The sequence below is a fragment of the Ceratotherium simum genome, chromosome 29 (genome assembly GCF_057802395.1).
Source record: "Ceratotherium simum simum isolate JZ-2026a chromosome 29, ASM5780239v1, whole genome shotgun sequence".
In the NCBI taxonomy this organism is placed as follows: Eukaryota; Metazoa; Chordata; class Mammalia; order Perissodactyla; family Rhinocerotidae; genus Ceratotherium; species Ceratotherium simum.
In genome coordinates, this window is record NC_141928.1 from 22,446,498 (window position 1) to 22,472,515 (window position 26,018).

The following is a 26,018-nucleotide window of genomic DNA, read 5'->3' on the forward strand; positions in this document are numbered from 1 at the left end:
AATTACATACAACTCTATGACTCAGCAATTGCAAACCTTCGGTATTTACCCAACAGAAAAGTATATACAGCGCATCAAAAGACATGCACAAAAATATTCACAGCAACGCTATTCATTATAACCTCCAACTGGCAACAACCCCAATGTCCATCCACAGTAGAATGGAGAAATTGTGCTATATCCACAAGATGAAATGCCATACAGCAATGAGAACCAACAAAACAAAAACTTCATATCATAACACCAACGAATGTCACCATCAAAATGCTGACTGAGAGCAGTCAGCATAAAAGAATACACTCGATTCCACGTATACCAGTTCAAAAACAGGCAGTACTGATTAAGGAGAGAAGTCAGGAAATGGGTTACCTTTGAGGCAGTCGTGATTGAAAGGGGCATGGGGGAGAGGAGGGTCCCGGGGTACTAGAATGTTCTATTCCTTGACCTGAAGGATGTGTTCATTTTGTGAAAATTCAACAGCTGTATACTTCTAATCTTTCTAAAAGTATGTCACACATCCATTTAAAAGTTTATTTAACATTCAATCAAACAAAAGCCCCCACCCCGGTGTCTCCCTTGCTCCTTGGGCTGAGGCAGTGGCTCCTTCCTCCGTGGGCCCCTTTCTGTTGTGCACATCTCTGCTAGCACCTTCCAACTGATTCCCTCCTGCAAAAAGCTGCTGCCCTACTCTGTGTCAGACCCCGTGCCAAGGGCCTCACATCACCCCATCACCTCGTTCAATAACAGCCACCCGTGAGGTGAGGCGCGGTGGCACTCCCGCTGCTGGCGTGACCCCTGGTCAGTGCGCATGGAGCACCTCATGTATACACACCATCTCATTTAACCCCACAAAGTCGGGCCACTGCCTGAGGAAACAGAGGTGCACGGAGAGATTCAGCCCAAAGACACAACAACTGCAAAGTGGGAGAACCTCCCTCCAGCCCAGAGCCGACGCTCCTACTCACAACACGACACGGCCTCCCCTAGGATACAAAGGAACGTGTGGCTGGAGACACAGAGGCGATTTCTATGGCCAGGCAGGAATCATGGCTATACTTCAGAGGGGTGGACAGACCGGGATAGAGATCTGCTCCTCAATGAACAAGTGTCTACACAAGCAGGTTCAGCCTTACCTCCTGCAGGAAGCTTCGATGAGGCTCCCAGGCTGGACGGGAAGCTTCCCCAGGGTTCCCACAGCCCCCTCCCCAAGCCTCCCCATCCAAGCTGGGTTGTTACCATCTGTTACATGACCATCCCTGGCACAAGACTGGGACTTTCATGTCTACACCTCCAGCACCTGGCCAGTGCGTGATATACAGTAGGTATCTGACACATGTGGAAGGGAGGGAGGGAGGCAATTTGGATCAACCAGGAGCTCCACGAATTGAGGTCTGAGCAGTGAAGGCTCAGGGTCCTGGATGGACATCAGTTACAGCCCTTGACTAGAGGAGTGGCACAGCCACGCCACCTTCCATTCCATGGTCCTCCCCACTGGCTGCCTCCAGCCTTTTCTCAAGTCTGTGCCAGCCATTTGGCTCCCGGAGGCTCTGCCCAGCTCTTTATCCTCCTCTCCCTATGTCCCCCCACCCTCTGCCACTCTGCCCTGAGTGAGTGTCTGAGGTTCTGCTACCAGCCTGAGGCTACCCCACCAAGGGGCAACTGAGGACACCACAGCGAGCCCTGGCTACGTGGGGAAAAGCATGCCCAGTTCCAAATAACTTACTGCACACGCCCCCCACCCCCCCACCCCCCGCCGCTTTTCTAAGTTGGGAGCCGCTGACGGTTCTCTGGCAGCAGCCTGAGCCACAGCGCCAGGTGCAAGCAGACTGGTCCATGGCAGGCAGGGAGAGGGGAGAAGCCCTGGGCCATCTGGACCAGAGGGCACATCTGGCAGTTATCCACACATCTGGAGTGATGACCTAGGCCCACTGCCAGAGGAAAAGGGTATCCTGGGAGCTTTTCCCATCTCCTCTGTGCCTGGAAGCTCCAATCCTCCAAGTGGCATCCTGGCCCCAGGACCCCTCTCGCCAATCCTGCCCTCACCTCTGCCCTGATCCCAGATGCCTGGGTGCAGCTGGTTGTGCAGAGAAAGGTGGCAGCTCCCTGCGGCTGAGCCGGGCTGGCCTGCTGTGAGTGGCTCCAGCCTCTCTGGGCTTAGCGGGCTGAGCCATAAGCAGCCTTGTTTATCCCTGGGAGGAATGATGGTTCTCCCTAAGCAATGACATCTTGGAAACAACCTGGCTCCACAAACAACAACAAACCTCCCAGCCCCGGCCTGGGTTCCAGCTTGCACAAGAAGGCTTCTGAGCAAAAGTACCTGAGTAGCAGGTTGGGGGCTGCTTCCCTGCTGAGCCAGACCCCGGCCTTGACCAGTGACTCTCAGAACCCAGGAAGAGGAGAGGGTCTGCGGAGAATCGAAGAATCGGATGGTTAGAAGGGGCCTGGTAATACCTGGTCCAGTCCCTGGTTGCTCCAAAGGGGAAACTGAGCCAGAGAAAAAAGCATATTTGCCTGAGATCATCCACTGAGGAGAGACAAAATGTGCCAGCCTGTTGGCCAAGCAAGGGCTGTCTCCACTGCACACTCTGCTTTTTCAGAGGAGAGCTGGGCTCTAGCCAGGAAGCCCAGGGGTCCTAGGAAGGAACGTGTCACTGGGGAGTCCAAAAAAGAAGGGAGCACCACGATGAAAGCCAGGTACTCTGAGTCATCCAGTTGGTGTGGCGGAGAGAAGCCAGGGCTGGGGAGCCAGAGACCTGGGTTCTTGTCTCTACCTCACCTCTGAGTCACGTGTAACCTCAGGCAAGTCCTTCCTCTCCAGCCTCAGTCCCCTGTCTGTCCAGAAGGCAGACGGACTCAGCCATCTCCAGGGCCTCGGAGACCAAAGGAGAAGAAGCTCTAAGGCGCCCAGGAACCCAGCTGGGCACGGGCACTCCCTCCTCAGCTATGCCTCTTCTGGGGGAGCCAGGCAGACCACCGGCTGAGAACCAACCTCCCCCTGCCAGATCCAGCTCCCTGGTTGGCACCATCCCAAGGGGGCCCAAGCCGAGCTCCAAGCCGCCATGTCTGTACAAAGGACCATGAGCACTGCATTCAAGCCACTTCCGCCCTCCATAGCCCAGGCCATGCTGTGGACACCACCCAGCCCAGCATGACCCCTGAGTGGGCTCTCCCTGTGGCCTCAGCCAGGCTGAAGCCAAGATTCTCCCTGCCTCGCGTCTTGTCAAATCCCACCTCCCATCCCCTTGCCCTATGGAGGCATTCCTGACATGCAAGGGCCCCTCCAAAGGGACTCCTCACCAGGCCTTGAGGTGGTAGTGCCCACTGCTCTCTGCCAGGCAGAGGTAGGAGATGGTGCAGGAAAGAGCTGACTCGGACAAACCCACCCTCACCCTTTCCTACCATGCCCGGGGCCCCAGGCCAGGCCCTCGGGACCAAGGGATGAAAAAGGCCCAGACCCCACATAAATAGAACAGGAAGCAACCACCACGGGTGCCACCACCAACGGACACACAGATTCCAACTGCAGTATTTGCTCTAGCCGTGGAAGTTTGGGTAGGATGAAGACCTGGAGAGAAGAGAAGAGACGGGCTTGCCAGGCAGAGGGAACAGCATGTGCAAAGGCAAGAAAGTGGGGGTGGGTGGTTTCATTGAGACCAAGTACTTATAGTCAGAAGCCCCACCAACAATTTCCACTCGAAGCCCTGGAGACTTCCCAACAGTGGGGTCACTCACCTCAGCTGCCTGCATCTTCACCAGCCCCTGGCTTCTTCAGATGCCAGGCTGGGCCCAGAGCGAGCCCCACTGTGGAACTTGGCTCCCTGGGGGCGGGCCCTGGGCTAAGCCATGCCACGTGCTAGGGCTGGGGAAGAGGGGAGGTGCCCCTTGGCTGGGCACGGAGGACTCCAGGGGCCCTGGTGGAAACTTTGACTATGGCCGCAGTGCCCTGGCTGGGATCCCACGGGCGCTGGTGGGGCAGGCACTGCAGCTCCTTCCTTCCAGAAGATATCCACTCCAGCCATCTCGAGAGGGGAGCCAGACTGCCCCCAGCCAGAAGGCCTGAGAGCAGCAGGATGAGGAAAGTTTGCAGGGAGGGGCCTGGTGGCCCTGGACTGAGCTAGGCATCTCAAGCCAGGAGGGCCAGATTCAGAGCTGAATTACCTAGCTGAATCAGGGTGGGGTAACGGCACCCACATATCCTGTCCTCACTGTTCCAGGAGGCATAGTCCTCCATCCTGGTTCTGGCTCAGCCAGAGACCTGCCACGTAGACACTGCCCCTCCCCTCTCTGGACCCAGGTTCTTCCTTAGCCCTGAGGTCCCAGGGTGCAAGGGTCCTTCCTGGACACCTCAGGACAAGAGTAGAGATGTGGAGCCTCCAAGTTGATAAAAGAATTGGCCTCTGTCCACTCACAGTGGCTAGCTCTGTGGGGTGAGTGGGTCCCTAACCACTACCCCCTTCCTTATGGGTCTCAGTTGGAGCTAAGGGAGCAGGTGCAGGACCTTTCCCAAGGGCTCTGGAGGCAGAGCATCCCCACCTGTGCTTCCAACAAACATTTCAGCAGAAGACAAGTCTCAGGGATCAGAGGCAAGCCCCCCGAGACCAGCCCCCCTCAAGACCACCTCCTTCCCTGACATGGAACTAGGCAAGAGCAGCCATCCCCGGTGCCCGGTGTGCGGTCAGCATCTCTGACATGACTGCCAACACTGCTGGCTGAGCGCTCCCTCCCATGCAGTGTCCCGACTTCTGGTCACCAAACATTCCTTGTCTCTCCCAGAAAGAAAAGCCAGCTGGCCAGCCTAGAAGTGGGGAGCAGCACACAGTAGAAACATGCCCCTAGCCCAGCAGGGCCCCCACCTCCTGAGACAGACAGGCGGGCGGGCCGGCGCGGGTGCGCGCGCGCACACACACACACACACACACACACACACACACACACACAGAGCTATCTCAGGGCAGAACACACACAGGGTTTGGTTGCAACATGCCCATCAATGGCTGCCCTGGGGAAGAAACAATAGAAACAGGGGCACGGGGTGGCTTGGACAAGAGGCCCCCGCCCACCCCACACACACTCTGCCACTGAGGCACCTACCCAGCACACTCCGACAGGGACCCAGGCGACTGCTGGCCGCTGCTCCTGCCAGCCCGCCCACCCGGGTCTCCGCCCGGCTCCTCCTGCAGGCGGGCGGGCGGCCGTGGCTGTGGCAGCTCCCGGCAGCCGTGTCAAGCGGCTGCCTTCTCCAGACAGAGCTCCTTTGTGTCAGCAGAGCTATTTATGGACTTACCCAAGTTCCCCAGGGAGTGATACCTGCTGGGAAAAGCAGAACCAAATGACCAGGTTCCACCTCCCACATCTAGGTAGCGTTTTCAAAACCCTTGCATCACCCGTCCCTCCTCCTCTTCCTCCTTCTCCTCCTCCTCGCCCTCCTCCTCTTCCTCCTCCTCCTCCAGCGCCCTTCCCAAACACACACCCCGTCCAGCCGGCCGCCGTCACTCTGGAGAGAGGCTGGATTGCTTTCTTCCATCAAATAGAAAACTCTGTGCTTTCCCAAGCCACTTTCATCCGACAAGGAGTCCGGGGTGTCTCGAGGAAGAGTCCTCGGCAGCCCGTCCTTCAGTCTGCGAGGGGCTGGCCGGCTCCTGGGTTACACGCTCACAAACTCACACTCGCGGGCCCTGGCTCCTCTGCTGCCAGTCCCGTGGACCCGGCCGGCTCCCTCAAGTCCCGTTCTGGAGGGAGAGGCGTCCATCACTCACGGCGGCAGCCCTAGGCACTGGGATCCCCAGCTGGCTGCACCCCACACACATCCTGAGGGCTCCTCCGGCTGGGGAAGCGCAAAGCCACTGGCCACCGCTCCCAGGCAGGACCGAGCCAATCACCGAGGCTTCCCCGTCACACCCCCACCCCCATGCTGCTCTCATCCCAGTGGGCGGCTACAATGTAACCCAGGGTCCTGCAGCCAACCCTCTCTGACTCTGAGAACGCCACCGCCCCCGGGGTGGGGGAGCGGCTGCTTCAGTCACCTCCCGGCCGCAGCATCCAGCGCAGCCGGACACACGTGTTTTTATTTAGCACTTTTGTGTGCCAAACTCTGAGGAATCAGAGATGGACAGACAACTTGGGGCTTCCTGCCCCAATACAATGGCTGAGAGGGGCATGTTACAACAGCCCAAGAGTCAGGACAAGTGAGGGAGACATCCCCAACAGAGGGACCACGGCGGGGCAGAGGAAAGAGCACTGGACTGGGAGGCGAGGGTCCCCAATTCTAGTTCCAGCTCCAGCACTGGTTGGCTGTGTATCACTGAGCAAGTCCCTGCCCATCTCTGAGCCTTGGTTTCTGCATCTGTACAATGGGGCTGATGACCCTTGACCTGCCCACCTGTGGGATTAACAGAGGACTCAATGATCCCGTGCCAGGTGCTGTTCTGAGAGCTTGGCCTTCCCTCACTGATGTAATCCTCACCCGCACCTTATGAGGCGGGGACTATTATTACCCCATTTATAGAGGAAGAATCCAAAGTACAGAGTGGCAGAGGAAGTTGCCCAAGGTCACACAGTTAGCTGGCTGTGAAGCCAGGACTGAAGAACAGTCGGTCCAACTCCAGGGTGCCCGCTCCTAACCACTGCACCACCCCACCACTGCAGGAAGCTGCTTGGCCAGCGCAAACCTGCTGGGTGACGCAGCTCTGGCTGCGGCAATTGGTCATCTGACGTCAACAAACACACCCTGGGCTGTGCCAGGGCCCAGGCTGGGGATGCCCAACCCATGCCCGGCTCCAGTCCTCTTTGGGATCCGAAGGATTGGATTGGTTGGAGCCCCTCTCCTCCTTTCCTGCCTCAACCTCCCGGGGCTGGAGCACCATTCCTCTGCCTCTTACTCTCACTATATTAGTCTTGATGTCTCTGAATGTCTATCTCTGCCTGTCTGCCTGCGCCTGTCTATCTCTGACTCTCTACTCCTATCTCTTTCACACATATAAGCATACGCATGCGAGCTGCTACAAGAAAACATCCTTTATCAGGGCCAGTCTAGAACAGTCCTCATCGGAGTTGGTCCCTTACAAACTCCAATCAACGCTTTGTCTTGTCGCTGGGGACAGAGCCAAGGCAGTCCTTGCAGGGCCCAGGAACCTTCCAGATTGGAAGGTTGTCATCCTGCAGGCTCCTGGGGGGCAGGGACCCCTTGTTCTGGGAAACTAAGGAGACGAGCCTTAGAGACTAAGGAGATGGCCAATTCCAAGGGGGCTGACCAGTTCCCAGGGGGGCTGACTGGTTCCCAGGATGCAATTTCTGGTGCTTGGGATAAGATTTCTTAGGGGGGAGAGCCAGAATACGGGGTTCCTTGACTTGAGAGGAGCCCTCGAGCTTCTGCTGAGTCTTTACTTTCTTTCAATCAACAAATAGTTCCAGAGCACTGACCACGAGCCAGGCTCTGTGCTGGGCCCTGGGGATGCGGTGGAGAACAGACTGACCCGGGCTCCGCACTCACAAAGCTGACAGTCCAGTGAGGGAGACACACATCAGCCGCACAATGAGACTAGTGAGTCCATAATTAGACACTGTGTCATGATGGGCAGAACAGCTCTGCGGACCCAGGGCACTGGGTCCAAAACAGATCCCAAAGGCATTCATCAATGCTCCGGACCACATGGATGATGAGGAAACGGCACAGCAGCTCAGTGCCCTGAGGCCCAGGAGCCTGCCAGGCCAGGCTGGAGAGCATGTAGGGCCCGGGGGTGCCTAGGGCAGCCACCTCCCTCTGCCTCCCCATTGCTCCAGACACAGATCAGCAGGGGGGCCCTCCCAGTGCACAGCCTCGGGCAGGATAGGGGAGTCACTGACAGCCAGGCTATCTAAGCTGGAAGGGCTCTTGGAGATCTTTCACTGCTATTCCCCACTCACAGCCAGTGAAACTGAGGCTCAGAGAGGGAAAGTGACTTTCCCAAGGAAACAGAGCAACTGAGTGGCAGGGCTGGGACCAAGGATTGCTAACCCCCAGTCCAGTGTCCCTTCCATCGCATCCCAATGCTTCTCAGACCTACATAAATGACTGTGCTGTTCAGAACAGGAGGAATTGGGACCTAGGGAACAGCGAGATCTAGGTGGCCCACAGGCCACAGGGATTGGTGCCTGGGACCATTCATTGATCCAGATATTTTATTTAACAAACACTTATTTGACACTTACTATGTGTCAGCACTGTTCAAAGTACTTCTTGATTACTGACTCATTAAATCTTCATAACCCCATGAGATGTGATGTCTAATACCCCCATTTTATGGATGGGTAAACAAAGGCATAGAGAGGTTATGAAACTGCTTAAGGTCACACACTAGTAAGTGCAGAGATAGGGATCAAGCCTATCTCTGTGTGCTGCACCACTGCACCGGGCAACCCATGAAACAGACGAACCCCCAGCTATACTGAGAAGCCAGCTGGCTATCGGCTCAATCACACAGGCAAACTTCTCACCGTTCAGCCAGGCTGGCAGCAGCTCCCAGGGCTGGGACCAGGGAGATTCAGCAGGGAGCCAGTGTGTGTGTACCTCCCATTTTTGCAGGGCAGCGCCCCCAGGCAGAGCTGAAGGCTCCAGAGAGGCCCCTAGGGAGATGGAGTAGCAACAGAATGCAGCCCAGACACCCTGGACAGGTGGCTCTCCTGCAACCTACACCGTAGCGAGGTTTCCACCCCTTGCACTCACTGCCTCCACTGCATTAAGCCTGGTACATCCAGGCTTGTGTTCCCAAGATCCTGTCACGAGCCCTGCAGAGACGGAACCCCACCCACCTTCCCCCGGCAGACCACCTGGGGGAGGCCGAGCCTTGGCAATGCCCTCCTCAAAGAAAGGAGGGTACCTGCCAAAGGTTATTTAATGAGCTTCCCTGTCCTGGTTTCTGATCCAAAGTCCACTGGGATTCTGTTCCGGGGTGGGAAGCAGGGTGATAGCACCAGCCAGGGAGAGGTATGGTCCCAGGAATTTCAGAGCATATGACAGGTTAAGTAAGACCACCTTCAGCCCCCACAGGCAGCTGCTCAGGCTTTCATCACCCCAGACAATGAAAGGGCCAAACCTGCGCTTGGGTGTCGGGGGTAATGGAAGCCAGGGTGGGACACACTGGCCCCACCTTCTCTAGAGCCCTGTCCCACCCCCAACCTGCTACAGACGAGGGTGAGGACCCTGGGCCGCCCTGTGAGACTGGAACTATCTGTATATACCTACCCCAGCCCAAGCTTTGAATTTGCAAAACCACTAAAGAAGTTCTGGACTTTTACTCGCTGAGTCTCATAGCCCTGGTTTGGAGTCTATGGACTCCAGGCAGAAAGACCCTCCCCACAGAAGAGTTGGCCAAGAAACAATTTATTCATTATTTTAATAAACCCTGATTCCCTACTACACTCTGGAGCCTGTGCTCAGAACAGACACACAGGGAAGCATCCTGCTCCTGGGATCTGACGTGGAGAGTGAGAACGGCTGACCCTGTTATGCTGTAAGCAGGGACTGTCCTGCGTGTCCTGGCCTCTATAACCCTAACACTAGGGCAGGGGACACTCTCTCACTGCTCGCTAAGGACACGCACCTGGCTCTTCCTGGCGGCACGTGCCTTCTTCTTGGGGTGCATACTGCAAGGGGGGGCGTGGGATGGGACAGAGCAGGTGTCCTCAGGTTCAAATTCACAGGGAGTTCTGGCCTACAGTCTGCAGAACCCAGAGCAGGTCCCTTCCCCCTTCCTGGCCTCAGTCTTTCATCTCTAGAATGAGACCAGAGAGGGGTGTCCAGTGGCCCCAGTCCCACTCCTCCCCTTCGATGGTCAGTCTCAGACCCCTCCAGGCTCTCTCACTAAAGGGATGGGGTTAGTCAGTGGTATTTAGGAAGAGCACAGGCTTTGGAGTCCAAAAACTTCTGAGTGTGGATTATCCTGGGCAAGTCGCGTTAATGTGTTTCCACATCTGTAAAATGGGGCTATTACCCTCTGCCTCACTGGGCCCTGTGGGAACTAAATGCAGTGGTATGTATGGAGTGCCTGGCACATGGTAAGTGCTCCATAAATAAGAGACATCACTGTGTTGTCGTCGGTATTGCTACTATCTGTAAAAGGACAGCATTGCGGGGCTGGCCCAGTGGCGCAAGCGGTTAAGTGCGCGCACTCCGCTGTGGCGGCCCGGGGTTCACCGGTTCGGATCCCGGACGTGCACTGACGCACCGCTTATCAAGCCATGCTGTGGCGGCGTCCCACATAAAGTGGAGGAAGATGGGCATGGATGTTAGCCCAGGGCCGGTCTTCCTCAGCAAAAAAAGAGGAGGATTGGCAGATGTTATCTCAGGGACGATCTTCCTCAAAAAAAAGGACAGAATTAACCTTGAGAGGGTTGATGTAAAGAGTCAAGTTAAATATGAAAATATCTGTTGAGGATCTAACAGATGAGGGCCTAACATGGCACCTGGCGTGTACTAATAGTCAATAATCATTAACATTTATGGTAAAACAGGCTACTGTCATCGTCCCCATCTTACAGACGGGGAAGCTAAGGTGCAGAAGGGTTACATGGCAAGAGCAATGGACAATCAGGCTGTTGGGCTCCCAGGCCTATGCTCTGTTCCCCATCTCGTGTTCCGTAAACGTCTCTCCCCTTGCCATCTGCCTCTTCCTCGGCAACTTCAGGCAGCAAAGACGATTCTCAGTCTGCTCATGGGAACTGTATCTCCCAATCGCAGGAAGAAGCCCACATGCGGTGAAAGCCAGGAGACCAAATGTCCCCCTGGGAGCTGGCCCTGAGAACTGCCATTGGTTCACACGTCGCAGTCACCTCGGCAGCATCAGCCTGACCTTGGGCGGCCACAGCAGCCCAGGATGGCCAAGAGCCATGACCACCTCCCTCCCTGGCTCCAGTCCAACCAACCACATGCTGGCCTGAGATTCCAGGCTTTGGGGAGCAACCCTCGACCCACTGCGCTTATGCCAGCTCCAGGGTCAGGCTGTGTCCTGACGACTGCGTTCCTGGGAAGTGCTCGGCACAGAGCAACTGACTCAGGTATGCGGAGGCCAGCTCTGTGACCTTGGCTGCTAGATGTAGCTCATCCACACACTCCCCTGAGTCCACCCCCTGCTTGGACGGTTGGGCCTAAGCTCAGGCCACCACATCAGAAGCCATAACCCTGGTTACTTCTGGTAGGTATACTGCCACCACTAAGCGAGTGAGCCAACACATAAGCAGGTAGAACCAAGCAATGGAGAGGGTGAGGCCAGTTCTTGGTGATATTGCTCAAGGCCCTGAATCAAGCTATGCCTGAAGGCCACCCTCCATATTCCAATAAATTCCATTTCCTGGCTGAAGCTAATTTGACTTGGGTTCTTGTCACTTGCAACTGGAAGGTTCCTGACTAATGCATACTGTATCACCAGTACTTAGCACAGCGTCTGACATACAATAAGTGCTCTGAAGTTATTTGTTCATTCGTGCAGTCATTCAACAAACATTCAGCGGTGAGAAGGTGACCAGGTTTGCTCTATAGGAAGAGTCATCTTGGCTGCTGTTTAGAGAGGTGACTAAAGGGATAGGAATAGGAACGGGGAGATCCACAAGGACACCGTGCAGTAGTCCCAGGGACAGAGATGAGGCCTGAAGAGGGTGGCTGAACAGAGGGAAAGAGAGGGAGGGGAAGAGTCCCAACTCTAAATTCACTGGGGAACCTTTGATGACCCCAGCTCCTCTCTGGTCCTTTGTCTCCCAGTCTGGTTCAGCTCCATTATTCTAGCATCCTCCTCTTTTCTCACACTGGATATAGAGTCCCTAGCTGTGAACACTCAAATTCTTACTGAAGGGTGTCAGGGTCGGGGTCAGGGTCAGGGTCAGGTCTGGGGTTGGATTTGACAGGCAGGGAATACAGCATAGTAGCTCACAACAAGGGCTCTGGAGTCAGATGCCTGGGTTTGCATCATGACCTACACCTCCCTAGCTGTGGGACCTTGTACAATCTACTTAACCTCTCTGTTCCTTTGTTTCTTCATCTATAAAATGGACATAATAACTAGTGTTGAGCAGATCACATATTCTAGCAGAAGGAAAGCACATCTGATAAATATTAGATGCCATTATTATTATTAATTTTATTATTAGTTGTAGTAGGAAATCCAGAAAGAGGGAATCAAACACATAGAAAATAAACAATTCCAAAAATTAATAGAAAATGTCCCTGAACTAAGAGAAGACTTGGGTCTTCAGACTGAAAGGGCTAACCTAGCTAGTACCAGGAAAAATTACCAAAAGAGAACAAACAACTAGAAACAATCTGGTGAAATTTCTAAATTCCAAAGATTGGAAAGAGAAATCCTGCTTGTTCCCACAAAGAAATTTCAGAGAATCAAGTGAGTACTGCACTTCTTACAACACCAAATGCTGGGACGACGGAGGTTTCTAGGGGGAGAACTGTTAGCCTAGAATTCTCTACTCAGGCAAAGGATGACTCAAGCAGGAGGGCAAATGTTTCCAGACTTACAGAGAATAAGGAAGCATGCCCCCCACAGACCCTTTCTGGAAAAATTACTCAAGAAAGCTCTCCAGACAAAAAGGAATCAAAACCAAGAAGTCAAGAATGAATTGACGTGGTAAACAAGAGACTGGCAAGCAACGAAGGCAGAAACATTTATACACTTAACTACTGATAACGTAATTGAGACAATAAATGCAATTTTAAGTAAATGATTCTTAAAACATAATAGAACTAATGTTTAAAATAGTAACTCTCAGATACTACAATTCCAGATGATTTCAACAATACTTAGGAGGCATGGAGGAAAGCATAGAGAAGTATGGGCCAGCGGAAGTGCTCATTATGAGTTGTAGCAGGTGAGGATAAACTATTATAGATCTGGTGTCGTTCTTGATAATGAAATATGTTTGTGAAAAAGGTAAGGGTAAATCACCAGCAGACTTGAATTAGGGTGTATAACTTCAGAGAGAATTCTGCAGAGGAATAATGGGAGGTTAGCCTTGGGACGTTTAATACCACTAAAATACATTACGAAACTACAGTAGTGAAGTCCCAACCTGATGTAGGAATAGACAGATTAACGAGGGAGACAAGAAAGGTCAAAAGCCAGCCCACTTATGTGTGGAAATTTGGTCTATGATAAGTGAGAAAAGGAAGGATATTATTTTATATTTTTTATATCAAAAAATAAGTTTGGAAAAACCAGTTAACCGCTTGGGGAAAAAAAATTAATGTGAGTGCCATCTGACACACCAGGCACTAAATTAATCACATAAGAATTAAAAATATGAATGTAAAAAATAAGAGGATAAAAGTACTTGAATAAAATATAGAAGAATATTTGTTATCATCTTGGAGTGGGAATGGGCCTAGAAATATAGTCCCCTACCCCCCCCAAAAAAAGGCTTGATTATAAAAATATTTGATTACCAAAAAATGTTAACTTCTGAATGATAAAAAGATACTATAAATAAAGTTAAAAGACAAATGACAAACTGAAAAAAATATTTTTAAGCTATGTAACAGGCAAATGGTTAATATTCTAACCATATACAGGTCTCTTACAAATAAGACAAATGCCCCAGTAGAGAGGCTGACCCCGTGGCTTAGCGGTTAAGTGTGCACACTCCGATACTGGCGGCCCACATTCGGATCCCAGGTGCGCACCGACGCACCGCTTCTCCGGCCATGCTGAGGCGGCGTCCCACATACAGCAACTAGAAGGATGTGCAACTATGACATACAACTATCTACTGGGGCTTTGGGGAGAAACAGGGAAAAAAAGGAGGAGGATTGGCACAGATGTTAGCTCAGGGCTAATCTTCCTCACAAAAAAAAAAAAAATGCCCCAGTAGAAAACCAGGCAATTGATATGAATTGATGAGCCAAAGAGGAGGAAATATAAACGACTAATGAATGTAAAAAGAAGCCCAACCTCACTAATAACCAAACAATTGCAAATTAAAATGAAAAATAATTTTTCGCTTCTCATACCCATAAAGAATTAAAAGAGTGGGCCGGCTCTGTGGCTTGGTGGTTAAGTGCGCGCGCTGCGATGCTGGTGGCCCGGGTTCGGATCCCGGGTGCGCATCGAGGCACCACTTCTCCCTTCATCCTGAGGCCGAGTCCCGCATACAGCAACTAGAAGGATGTGCAGCTACGACATACAACTATCCACTGGGGCTTTGGGGGGAAAAAATAAAATAAATAAAATCTTTAAAAAAAAAAAAAAAAGAATTAAAAGAGCAATAACATCCACTGTTAGGGAGGGTGTAGGGAAACAGGCACTCATTCACTGTTAATAGAGATGGAAATTGCACATCCACTCAGCCTCTCTGTGCCTTTGTTTTCTCATCTGTAAAACCGGGATAAAAACAGTAGTGTGGAGCAGATTATGTGTTTAAACAGCAGGAAAGCACTTGTAGAGCACTGTGGGGTAAGTCACGTTTATCCCACAGAAAAGTGCAGCAAGATGTAACACACACGACATTCTTAGGATGTTTATTGCAGCATTGTTCATAGTATCAAAGCGAAACCACCTGATTGTGCGTCAATAGGGAAGTAGTTAAATTATGGTCCATTGGCTACTAAAAAGAAAAAGGCAGAACTTTAGGTACTGACGTGAAAGAGTGATACAATGACGTGAAAGAGTGATACAATATATTAAGTTTTTAAAAATGACTTACGGAAACTTTTGTATAATACGATACTATTTAGTAAAATAAAACATAGTATATGTCTACAGAACACCCCAAACTTATAGTAGTGGTTATCGATGGGCAAAGGGCTTGGGGAATGGGGGGTTTTCTTTATCTAGTTTTATTTAGTTCAGTAATGTTTAAGATTGTTTTGTACAAGTTTTGTACAAGTGTATTATCAGTTCAAGAAGATATATAATGCTAAATAAATACACCCATTCATGATATAAATAAAAATTTTAAATTTCCTCAAATAAGTTTAACAAAAAATGTGCAAGTCCTATACGAAAAAATTTTTTTTTCAAAACTTTATTTGAGAAATCTTCAAAGAAGATTTTCATAAATGAAGAGACACAATCCTATTCCTGGATGGGAAGACAGTATTGTATAGACTCCAATACTCCCTTTTCTGATGTATATTTTTATTTATTTATTTTTGTGTGTGTGAGGAGATCAGCCCTGTGCTAACATCTGCCAATCCTCCTCTTTTTTCGCTGAGGAAGACTGGCCCTGAGCTAACATCCATGCCCATCTTCCTCCACTTTATATGGGACGCCGCCACAGCATGGCCTGACAAGCAGTGCGTCAGTGCGCGCCCGGGATCCGAACCAGCGAACCCTGGGCCGCTGCAGCGGAGCGAGCGCACTTAACCGCTTGCGCCCCCGGGCCAGCCCCTGATGTATATTTTTAAATATAATTAAAATCAAAATCTCAATGAGGTTTTGGGGGAAGGGCTGGAAGGAGGTGGGGACTGAATAAAATTATACTGAATTTCATTTAAAAGAATAAATATGTGCGAATAGGACGAAAGAAAACAATTTTTAAAGTAGAGGGGGTACCTATCCTAACATAATGAACAAGCATGGCAGCAAATAACCGGGAAAAATGAAAAGCATTCTGTGTCATACTATATACCAATATAAATTCCAGAATGACTAAAATGTTAAAAGTAGAAACATAAAACCATATAAAGTTCAAGGAGGGGGGTGAGTATTGTATAATCCTGAGGTGAATACCACAACACCAAAGGCAAAATATATTTTTAGAAGTTTTAGATATGATATTAGTCATCAAAAAAAACACAATTCAAAACCACAATGAGATACTATAACACACCCACTAGGATGGCTATAATTTAAAAAATGAGAAAATAACAAGTGTCAGAGAGGATGTGGAGAAATTGGAACCCTCATACACTGATGGTGGGAATGTAGAATGGTGCAGCCACTTTGGAAAATAGTTCAGCAATTCCTCAAAAAGTTAAACATGAGTTACCATTTGACCAGCGATTCCACTCCTAGGTGTGTACCAAGAGAAATGAAAACATACATCCACATGAAAACTTGCATGCAAATGTTTATGGCAGTATTATTCATAACAGCCAAAACGCAGAAGCAGCCCAAATGTTCATCAACAAATGAATGGATAAACAAATGTGGTCTATCCATACAATGGAATACTATTCAGCCATAAAAAGGAATGAAGTACTGATACATGCTACGGCATGGATGAACCTTGAAAAGATTACGCTAAAGGAAAGAAGGCAGTCACAAAAGCCCAATAATACACGATTCCATTTATATTAAATGTCCAAAATATGCAAATCTATAGATACAGAAAGTGAATTAGTGGTTGCTTAAGGCTAGAGGAGATGGGGGAATTGGTGAGTGATAGCTACAGGGTACAAGTTTCTTTTGGAGATGACGAAAATATTCTAAAATTGATTGTGACAATGTTTGCACAAATCTGTGACTATACTAAAAACCATTGAATGGGGCCAGCCCAGTGGTGTAGCAGTTAAGTTCGTGCGCTCTGCTTTGGCGGCCCAGGGTTCACTGGTTTGGATCCTGGGCATGGACCTACACACTGCTGATCAGGCCATGCTATGGCAGGTGTCCCACATATAAAGTAGAGGAATATGGGCACATATGTTAGCCCAGGGCCAATCTTCCTCAGCAAAAAGAGGAGGATTGGCAACAGATGTTAGCTCAGGGCTAATCTTCCTCACACACACACAAAAAACAAACCACCATTGAATTGTACACTTTAAATGGACAAATTGTATATGTGAATAATATCTCAATAAAGCTGCTACCAAAACAATTTATAGTTCTGACCACCTATAAATCAGAAACATCTGTAGTTTAAAAAGATAATAAAAATAAAAGGCTAACACACAGATACCCTAACTATATAAAGAGCTCTTGTGAATTAATAATTAAACTATCTACAGCCCAACAGAAAAATGGGCAAAAGACTTGAACAGGCTACTCACAAAACAGGCAACATGAGTAACCTGAAAGGCATATAAATAAATGTTCAACATCTCTAGTAATCAAAGAAATGAATCTGCTAAAAAATGTAACAATGCACAGCGTTGGTGAGGATGTGGGGAAATGGGCATTCCTTTACCCAGACTGTCTCAGTTTGCTCGAGACTGAAGGGTTTCCCTGGAAGCAGGACTTTCTGTGCTAAAAAACAAAAGTCCTGGGCAAATCAGGATGAACCAGCCAATCTAAAGTGGGATTATAAATCATTACAACCATCCTGGAGAGTAATTTGGCAACAGGTATTAAGAACCTTTTGTACAAATATATACCCTTTGACCTGGAAAGTCTACTATCAGGAATTTATTCTAACACAACGTTCATTCATTCAACAAATATTTGTGGCGGGTCAAACATGTATACTGGATGCTGGGGATAGATCTACAAGGATTTTTATCTCAGGTTTTTGTAACAATGAAAAACTGGAAACAACCTAAATATTGGCCTACTGGAGATTATGAAAATAGTCTGTTTCATCTACACAATGAAATACTCTGCAGGCACTAAAAATGATGTTATAGAAGAATATTTATTGACATGGAAACACGGATACACTACATTGTTAAACGGAAAAAAGCAAATTAGAAAATCGTATGCACTAGTAACCCCAATTTGCAAATAAAATATGTGTGTGTATAAACAAATGCCTGACAGGACACACCCCAAAATGTTCACAGTGGTTATCTCTGGGCGTTGTGATTGAGGGTGAACTTCATTTCTTTCTCCTCGTTCAACTGTATTAAAGGTTTTCTTCATAATAAACATGAATTACTTTTGTGACAACACAACAAAAGTCAACTGCATTAAAGAAAGCACTTGCCATGCCCCCATGCGGGAGACCCCAAGGAGCGGGGTGCAGAGAGTCAAGTACATGTTCATGCTTGGTGGAGGGATGACAGCTACCGTTATTGAGTACCTACCACACGCCAGGCACTTTGCACAGATCACCTGCTTTAGTCCTCACAAGAATCCAGTGACATAGGTGTCCTTGTGTCATTTGACAGATGCTGGGTGACCCGCCAGTAATCCCACAGCTAGTAAGAAGCAGAGCTGGGATTTGAACCCTGGCCTGCCCACCTCTAAACCCAGGCCCTTGCCTCTACCTTAGCTGCCTCTGCTTGTTCCTGGGGAAGGGCAGAGAGAGGTCCTGAGCCTCCGAGCCCTCTGTCCTGCAAGCCAGTTCTATGCCGGCCTGTCTTCCCTCCCTGCAGACAGGCCAGGGGGCGACAGAAGGACAAGTCAGCAAGGGTGGGGACACCAGCAAAGGGAAGGCGTGGTGCTGGAAGGCCAGCTAGCCAAGGTCAGGGCTCGGGGCAGACTAGCCGGGGACTCCTCGCCTGCTGGGCGACTCGCAGGAAGCCCAACCACATCCGGCCCCAGGAGTTCCCAGGCCCTGTGCACGCCCAGAGGCAGTTTAGAGAAAACCTCACAAGGCCTACAGCCCTGCTCAAATAGCAGGAGGAAAACAGCCTGCATCCGGGACCTTCTCTCTGGGCTGGGTGACTGCCGGCTAGTCCTGTCCCCTCGCTGAGCCTCCAGGGCCTCCTCTTCTGGATGAGGAGTGGGTGTGAGGGCTGATGGCCACAGGACCCTCCCAGAGCCCAATTCTCTGAATCTATGGTGCTTCCTCACACAGGGCCTGGCAGGAAGAGGAAGGGGGTGAGGCGGCCCACCCAGCTCCCGAAGGAGCCCCCTCCTCTTCCCCTCAGCTCCGTTCCCACTACTATTTCTAGAACAGACCACAGGGAGCGTCTCTACCAGTCCCGCTGTGCTTGTTCTCCAGGTAAAACACAGCGGCCCCATTCATTCCACTCCAGCGAGAACCCACCAGGGATTTATAGACAGGCCAGCCGACTAGACAACCTCTCCCCACACCATTAGCCGGGTCATTTCTCACTACTTCCATTACAGCTCAACGTGGTGACTTACTTTTCCTAATGACAACACAGCTGAGTAAGATGACAAGAGTGTCTCTAAGACGATCTGTGCCCCTCCCCTCCCTCAAGCCAGCAGACTCCAAAAGTCACTGAAGAGGAGCGTTGGCCTGGAAAGTAGGGGCTCAGGTCCTAGTTGCAGCTGTAACACCAACCATGTGCCCTTGGCCACATTCTTGCCCCGTCTTGGTCTTGGTTTCTATAAATCAGCTTGTTAATCAATTGATCTCGGTGGGGGAGAAGGGAGGCTTTTCAGCTCCACATTCAAAGATTTTGTGGTTCTATCAAAATTCTAGTCATTCATAAAATAAATATTATATCCCCTGCTTTGGGGTGTATGTTGAGTTGTGTTCCCAAAGTCCACTGGAGAGTTGATTATGGGTCTCGGAATGCATTTTCCCACTGAGAACTGTGTCAGAAATGGTGGTCAGCTTCCTAGGCCAACCTACTTAACCCTTAGTGTTCTGCCATAAGGAGAAACAGCAGAAAACTATATCACAACAGTCATGCGTCCCTTAACAACACGGATATGTTCTGAGAAATGCGTCATTATGCGATTTTGTCATTATGTGAACATCCTAGAGTGTACTGACACAAACCTAGGTGGTATAGCCTACTACACACCTAGGCTACATGGTACTAATTTATGGGACTACCATCATATATGCGATCTGTTGTCGACCAAAACGTCGTTATGTGGCACGACTGTAGCAGAATTTAACCAAATGGAAAACCACTAACATCTAAAAGACACTGTTTTAGAAAATTTACCTTGAGTAGTGTTTGAGCAAAAGAAGATATACATCAAAGGCAATTAAAAAGTCAACGGCAGCTTCCGGGGAAGAGTGTGAAGGAGACTTCTGACCACACTAGAAACTGAAGGTACTGCAGATGCATTACCACAACTTCCACTTGAAAGTGAGCCTTATTCCATCGAGCAGTAGTTGGAAAGGTTAAAGAACACATTGTGCATGCATATATTTGTGAAGTTCAAACCGAAGAGTCCAGTGTGTGCCCAACCACCTGAGCAGAACGGAAGGAGGGATGGGGAAGATTCTGGGTTGGAGAGCTCCTCGTGCTGGCTTCTCTGTGGGGACCCTAGAAGGAGGCACCTTTGGGTGGGGAGGAGGCAAGAGTGTGCTTATAATTTGAGGGGTCTATGATGAGGACCCCTTCCTGTATGAGATCCATGAGTATACCTATATATAGTACTCGTGTCATGAGTACATGATGAATATTAACTATGTACATTTGCATACATCCACACACATACACTCTTGTTTCAACGTGAAGACCAAAATGTCTGTTTTCTTTCTTCCTTTAACCTGTTATTAGAGTGCTGAGGCTTTGAAGACGACCCCTGGAGATCATCTAAATTTAACGCCCTCATTTTTCTTGGCAAAGAAACAAATGATCAGAGAGGTGAAGGAATTTGCCCAAAATCACACAGTGAGTTACCAGCAAAATCAGGATTTGAACCAAGTTCTTCAGAATCCTACTCTGGTTTTCTCTGAAGGCAAGGGGCTCAGTGAGAGGGGAGCCCCACAAACCCAGGGAAGAGAACCACAGGAACAGTTCTGATTGGGTCTCCCTTCCCTCCTAGGATGCCAGGAGTCAGCATGAAATATGGTGGTGTCCACGACGCTGAAGTGAACCTGGCCAGATTGCTTAATAAACCGAGTGGGGAGCCAGGCTCTGGTCTCACAAAGCTAAGGCAAAACAGAAAACGCTCTGACTCACGAGACCTGATTTCTAGTCCTGACTCTGTCACTAACTTGTTCCATAACCCTGGCCATGCCGCTTCTCCTTTTTGAGACTCAGTTTCCCCATCTAGATTCTAGAACATAAGAGGGTTGAACCGGATGACCCAATTCAATTCTGCAACATCTACTGAGCCCCTCCTAAGGACGGGGCAGTAACAGAATCAGAAATAAAGAAGATATGACTTCCACTGGCTCCCAAGGAGCTCATAGTCTTGCAGGTAGGACAAATCCGCCTCATAACACACTGTGCTAAGGATGAACAAAATCCTACGGGAACACAGAGCGGGAAGCAGTGACTTCCAAGGCATGCCTGCGAAAGGTGTCTCGGGGAGGTGACAAGCCTTGAAGGTTGAGGATTACATCCGGCAGGGACAGCAGAGAAAGGCAGGCAACATCAGGCAAAAGAAATAGCCTAGACATGAATGTCCACAGGGAGTTTGGAGAAGGGAAAATGATCCAGTGTGGCCAGGCTACGGGCGCAAAGCTGGAGGGCAGGGCAGCCAGGGAGAGCCTGGAGAGCCAGGGAGAGACCTGGGCTTTATTCTGAAGACAAGGGCCTCGAAGCAGGAACGTGACTGCTCAGCCTCCCCGGCCCCTCCCAGCTGGGATGGTCTGTGATTGCTGGAAAGCAGCAGAGGAGAGCAATCAAAAGCAGGTACTCTGGAGCTGGGCCACCCAGGTTCCCACCTTACCCACCCACCAGCTGTGTGACCTTGGGCAAGTTTCTTACCTTCTCTGAGACTCAGTGTCTTTGTCTATCAATTGGGTAGAAACAGAGTAAGTGTGTAACGGGGCTAATGACCCTCATGAGGATTAAACAGACAAGTAGGTAAAAAGCCGGCACCGTGCCAGGCTGACAGCATATGTGCTCACCCAATTATCTAGTGTTATTATTATTCCACTCTTAAACCAAGGATCTGGGAACAATTAGGAGGATGGTGGCCCTAGTCAGAGAAAGGCTTGAAGGAAGACGAGGTCAAGACCAGATAGAGGGTAAGGTTGTGCTGTCTTCTTTAAGAGCTAAAAAAAGAACAGCAAGATGGCCGAGGCCAAGAGCAAGATGGTGAAGAAGGCAGTCTATCCACAGCCAGACGGCAGCACGGGGGCAGGCAGGAGAGCTGGAGAGACTCGAAAATGGCTGAACTTTTTAGGGAAAAGAGTTTGCTTCTTGGGGGAGATATCTGAAATCCAGTAGAGCTGACTCCCAGTTACTTAGGGTTGAGATTCGAAACCAGTCAATTAGCAAAATCTGGTCCCAGACCCTGAAGCAGGCTCTCTCCCCACCCTCGACGGAGCTGAGGTCACAGGCCTCCTTCCAGTCACGCTCAGCGCACCAGGGCCTGAACCAGAAGCTACCTTTTCTGCCTTTGGCCACAGTTCCATTGCTGCCACGTACCCCAAGACTGTGTCTGCTGGTCCTCTTAAACACCAGACTCAGAAGGGGAAAGGCATAACCCGCCCGGCCCAGTGCCCCCTGAGAGCCTGTCTAAGGAGGTCTACCTTGTCCTTCACATCAGACTTTCCAAATCTTGTGTGAAACTACTGATGTTTTCAGCCTGGGCCACCCCTCAGGATTATAGACTCTGGAAGTTCCACTGTGTGGGGAATAAGGGCTCTCACTTTATTCGTCCTGAAGTGTTCTCTCTAGAGCTCAAAGGGCCACAACTTCTACACACAGGATCTCCTCCTCCTGCCTCTTCCTGGAGGAGATGATCAACTTCTCTTACTTTCATCCCTAAAAGGCAAACCTTTGGATCTGGAAAGAGCAATGGATTAGGCTGAAAGGCTTGGCTTGAGGACTAGCTCAGTCTCCTACCAGCTGTGTGACCCTGAATAAATCATTTAACTTCTCTGAGTCTTAAGTCCCTTTCATCTGTAAAATGAGGCTGCTAGGAGGACTAGGGGAGATAATTCCTGGGGACCCCAGTTGCCATCTCCAAGGCTCATGCTCTCACTGTGGGGAACCCTCCCCCATTGTGAAATTGCCTGTCCCTTCACTGCAGAAACCTCTTGGTGTCGTGTGTGAGAAATGAGGGCTTTGGTGGCGGGATATATGACAAAAATAAAAAATAAAAAAAACAAGACGTACATAAATAAATGTCATCATTATTTCCAACAGGTCCCAACTCCCAAAGGGCCAAATGACCCAGCCCAGCAGAGACCTGGGCGTGCCCGCTCACAGGAGAGACGGAGAGTTTCCAAAGACCAGAGCCCGAGACACAAGAAAACGGGATCAGAGGGTGTGCGGGGAACTAAAAGGATCACTTTGTATTCAAATCGCACAGATGGCCTTTTTAACAATACATGGTTGTGCTCCCATCCTCCCAGCTCCTAGGCCCCGGGACACCAAACCAAGACAATTGACCCTTCAGGAAAGAGACCATTGTGTGTGCTTCTCAGCATGATTTATGTGGAGGGAGGGGCTCGGCCATGTTTCCCGTGATTATGACTCTCAAGTGCAATTTCGATGGCTTGTTCATTATCCTGGATGGCCGGGATGGACTGGGACGCTGAGGAGCAGTGGCCGCACGGTCATATTTCATCTTCTCAAGCCAGGAAGCCAAATGAATTGTTTCATTGATTTGAGAGGCAGAGCAGCAAAGGTGCTGTGGCTCACCACAGTCACTGGGAGGACAAGCCCAGGGCCTGCCAGGAGCTGATGTCCGCTTCTCCAACAGCCGGCCGGGCCTAGGACCCCCACGTGAACATCCGCTCGACTCAGCAGCTTGCTGGAGGAAAGTCCCGTCCCTGAGGCTGGGTGCTGCAGTCCAATTCTCCGTTTCCCTGTGGCCAGAGCTCCCGTCCTCTGCACCTGTCTGGTGGACAGAGGTAGGTCACCAGGTCCTGGAGAGACAAGCTTGCTGCCTTCCCAGACAGGCGATTCTGCAGTGCCTCACATTCCCCTTAATGTCATTTTGTAAGGGAATCAAATGAAATCAAAGTGCAGCTTGCTGTCTGTGCAGACCCAGCTGCTCAGCCTCTCAGAATTAACCCTGCGGCTGAGTCCTGGCTGACAGACACTGTGGATCACGTGTCCCACTTCAGGCCAAGTCTACTCCCCTGCTGGGCGGGGGCATTGGCCTGGTCACTGGGGGATACGTCCCATCCCGTTAGACTGCCGATGTGACACGTCCGGTCTTCCCTAGGCTGGGAGGAGGAGAAGTGGAAGGTGAAGGACGAATTCTCTTCTGCGCCACCCTTCTTGGGGTTCAAGTGCCCAGAGCAGCTGAGCAACACCAGGCCCAAGACCCCTCTCTAAAGACACTGAGAAGGTCTTACAGGACACGACACAGAAGGTGTCCAAAGTTGGGGGCTTCTCTGGCCTGAGCCATCTCTCCAGCCTCTCTTACCCTCATCCCATACATACCTTTGTGTATGAGCTATGCCACTTAGACCTGTGGCCCTGGGCTTCCCTCCCTCTAGGTCTTGGCAGTTAGAAAAGCTGTGAGAGCTGCCTGACCCTGGACTCCAACAGCAGGCAGCAAGCAGGCTGAGCTCTAACCACTGTCCCCTTGGTAGGTCTCTCTTTAGCCTGTGGCAGGACAGTCTCCACTAGAGCTGCTGAGCCATGCCTAGCCCCGGTCCCTGACCCTTAGAAGCTCTACAGAACGCAAACCAAGTCAGTTTCCAGAGGGCTGAATTCCAGTTTCTGATCAGACCATCCAGCACAGGCGGCCCCCGGTGAGGCCTGGGGGCTGTGAACTTTCCTACCTTGGCCAGGTGAAGCCCCCACAGCTCTCAACTCCCAGAGACATCCCTAGAACTCAGCACTGGTCCCTGCCCAGGCCTGGCCAGGAGGGGGCTCTGTGAGCAAGGCCCCCATCCTCACTTGCATCTACTGAGAGAGTGGCACACAGCAGAGGATGAGGGCATGGCGGGTGGAGGGACAGAGAAGGATCTCTTCTCACTCCATAGCCTCCACTATCCCAGAGTCTGGCATTCACATACCCCACCACCCCAGCCACCATCCAGGATGGGCCACCACCGCCCCTCACTGGAGGACTGAAGGGACCCCTGACTGATCTCCTCACACCCACATGGGCCCCTCCTTGGGGTCTCTAATCTTCTAGAAACGTACCTGAGACTCTGTGACTCCCTTTCTCAAAAGCCTTCAATGGCTTCCTACTGTTTCTAGAAGGAAATCAATAAAGCATTAACCACCACAGCCCTGCATGACCTGGCCCCCACCCGCCCATCTGCCTCCTCATTGAGTTCCAGCCACACTGGCCTGGCCTCCGTTCCTCCAGCGTGCCAAGCTCCTTCCCACCTCAGATCCTCTCCAGAGGCTGTTCCATCTGCCTGGAACACTCTTTCCAAAGTCCTTGACTGGCTAACTCCTTTCTGGCCTGCAGGTCTCAGCTTACAAGTTATGCTCCTCCCCTGCCCAACCCCCCACATAGCAATCTAAATAATATTCTCTCTTAAAGGATTCTGTTCTTTTCCTTCATAGATTATCACAGTTTGTAATCACATGTGTGTGTGTTGGTGCTGATGTTTTTAATGCTCACTCCCCTACTAGGACTGAAATCTTGACAAGAGCAGAGACCACATCCATCTCATTCTCCACAGTATCCTTAGCCCCTAGCACAGAGCCTGGCATAAAGTAGATGCCCCCAAAATATCCATTGAATGAAAGAATGAATGAATGAGTACAGATGAAAAATGAGTGAATGGGCGAAGATGCCTTCCGGTGGCAGAGGATCATGGCTTTGTTTTCCATCAGAGTTGACTTCTCCTGCTGCCCCAAGGCAGGTGCTGGAACCACTAGGAGCCCAGATGCTATTGCATCTCCTTCTTCCTTGTAGGGAATAAGCTTCTGAGTCTTCTCCATCTGGGACTCTCTGATGCCAGTCTCCACGTGCCCACAGGGCCTCTCACACCACCGCGGTCCTTGTGATGCCAGTGCACACACACTCGTGGGGTCACTGCCTTCAGGTGACCCTAGGCCCACCATGTTGGTCCTCCGTTTTGGGTCCAGTTGAGGTGAGGTTACTGTGTGGTAGGGGGCGCCCAAGAAAGGGTTAAGTTGCCAGAAGCAGAGTCCCGCCCTTGGGTTTGCTCAGCCAATCAGAGTCTGTCCTGATGAGGTAAAGCTTCTATCCTGGGTAGCATTGGTTGAGTTGGCCGGCCCCATCTCCTGCTGGAGAGAGCCATAAGGGTGGAGTTTCTGTGGAACCAGACAGAACTGGAATTAGCTCGCTGTCTACTCAGGCCAGGGCTGCCTGATGCCAGAACCTGCCCCTGCTCCTTTCTAAGGTGCTCAGACAGACCCTGGCATCTCCAGGGCCCCATCTCTGGCTGCCCCA

At 50.6% G+C, this 26,018-nt stretch overlaps 1 protein-coding gene across 9 annotated transcripts in view; it reads right to left on the minus strand.

Moving 5' to 3' along the window:
* Positions 1 to 26,018, minus strand: part of RGS3 (regulator of G protein signaling 3) — a 121,355-nt gene that overhangs the window by 26,527 nt on the left and 68,810 nt on the right. The window contains exons 1-2 of one of the 9 annotated variants that reach the window (XM_087419249.1): positions 5,471 to 5,807; positions 5,285 to 5,307 (exon numbers count right to left, since the gene is read on the minus strand). The exons of 2 other annotated variants lie outside the window; for them this stretch is intronic. Coding sequence is in view for 3 of the 7 variants with exons in the window: in XM_087419251.1 (XP_087275377.1) it covers positions 25,772 to 25,879 (108 nt within the window). In the remaining 4 variants the exon portion in view is untranslated. 6 more of the 9 variants (XM_087419247.1, XR_015548945.1, XM_014782085.2 and 3 more) reach the window with 6 other exon arrangements.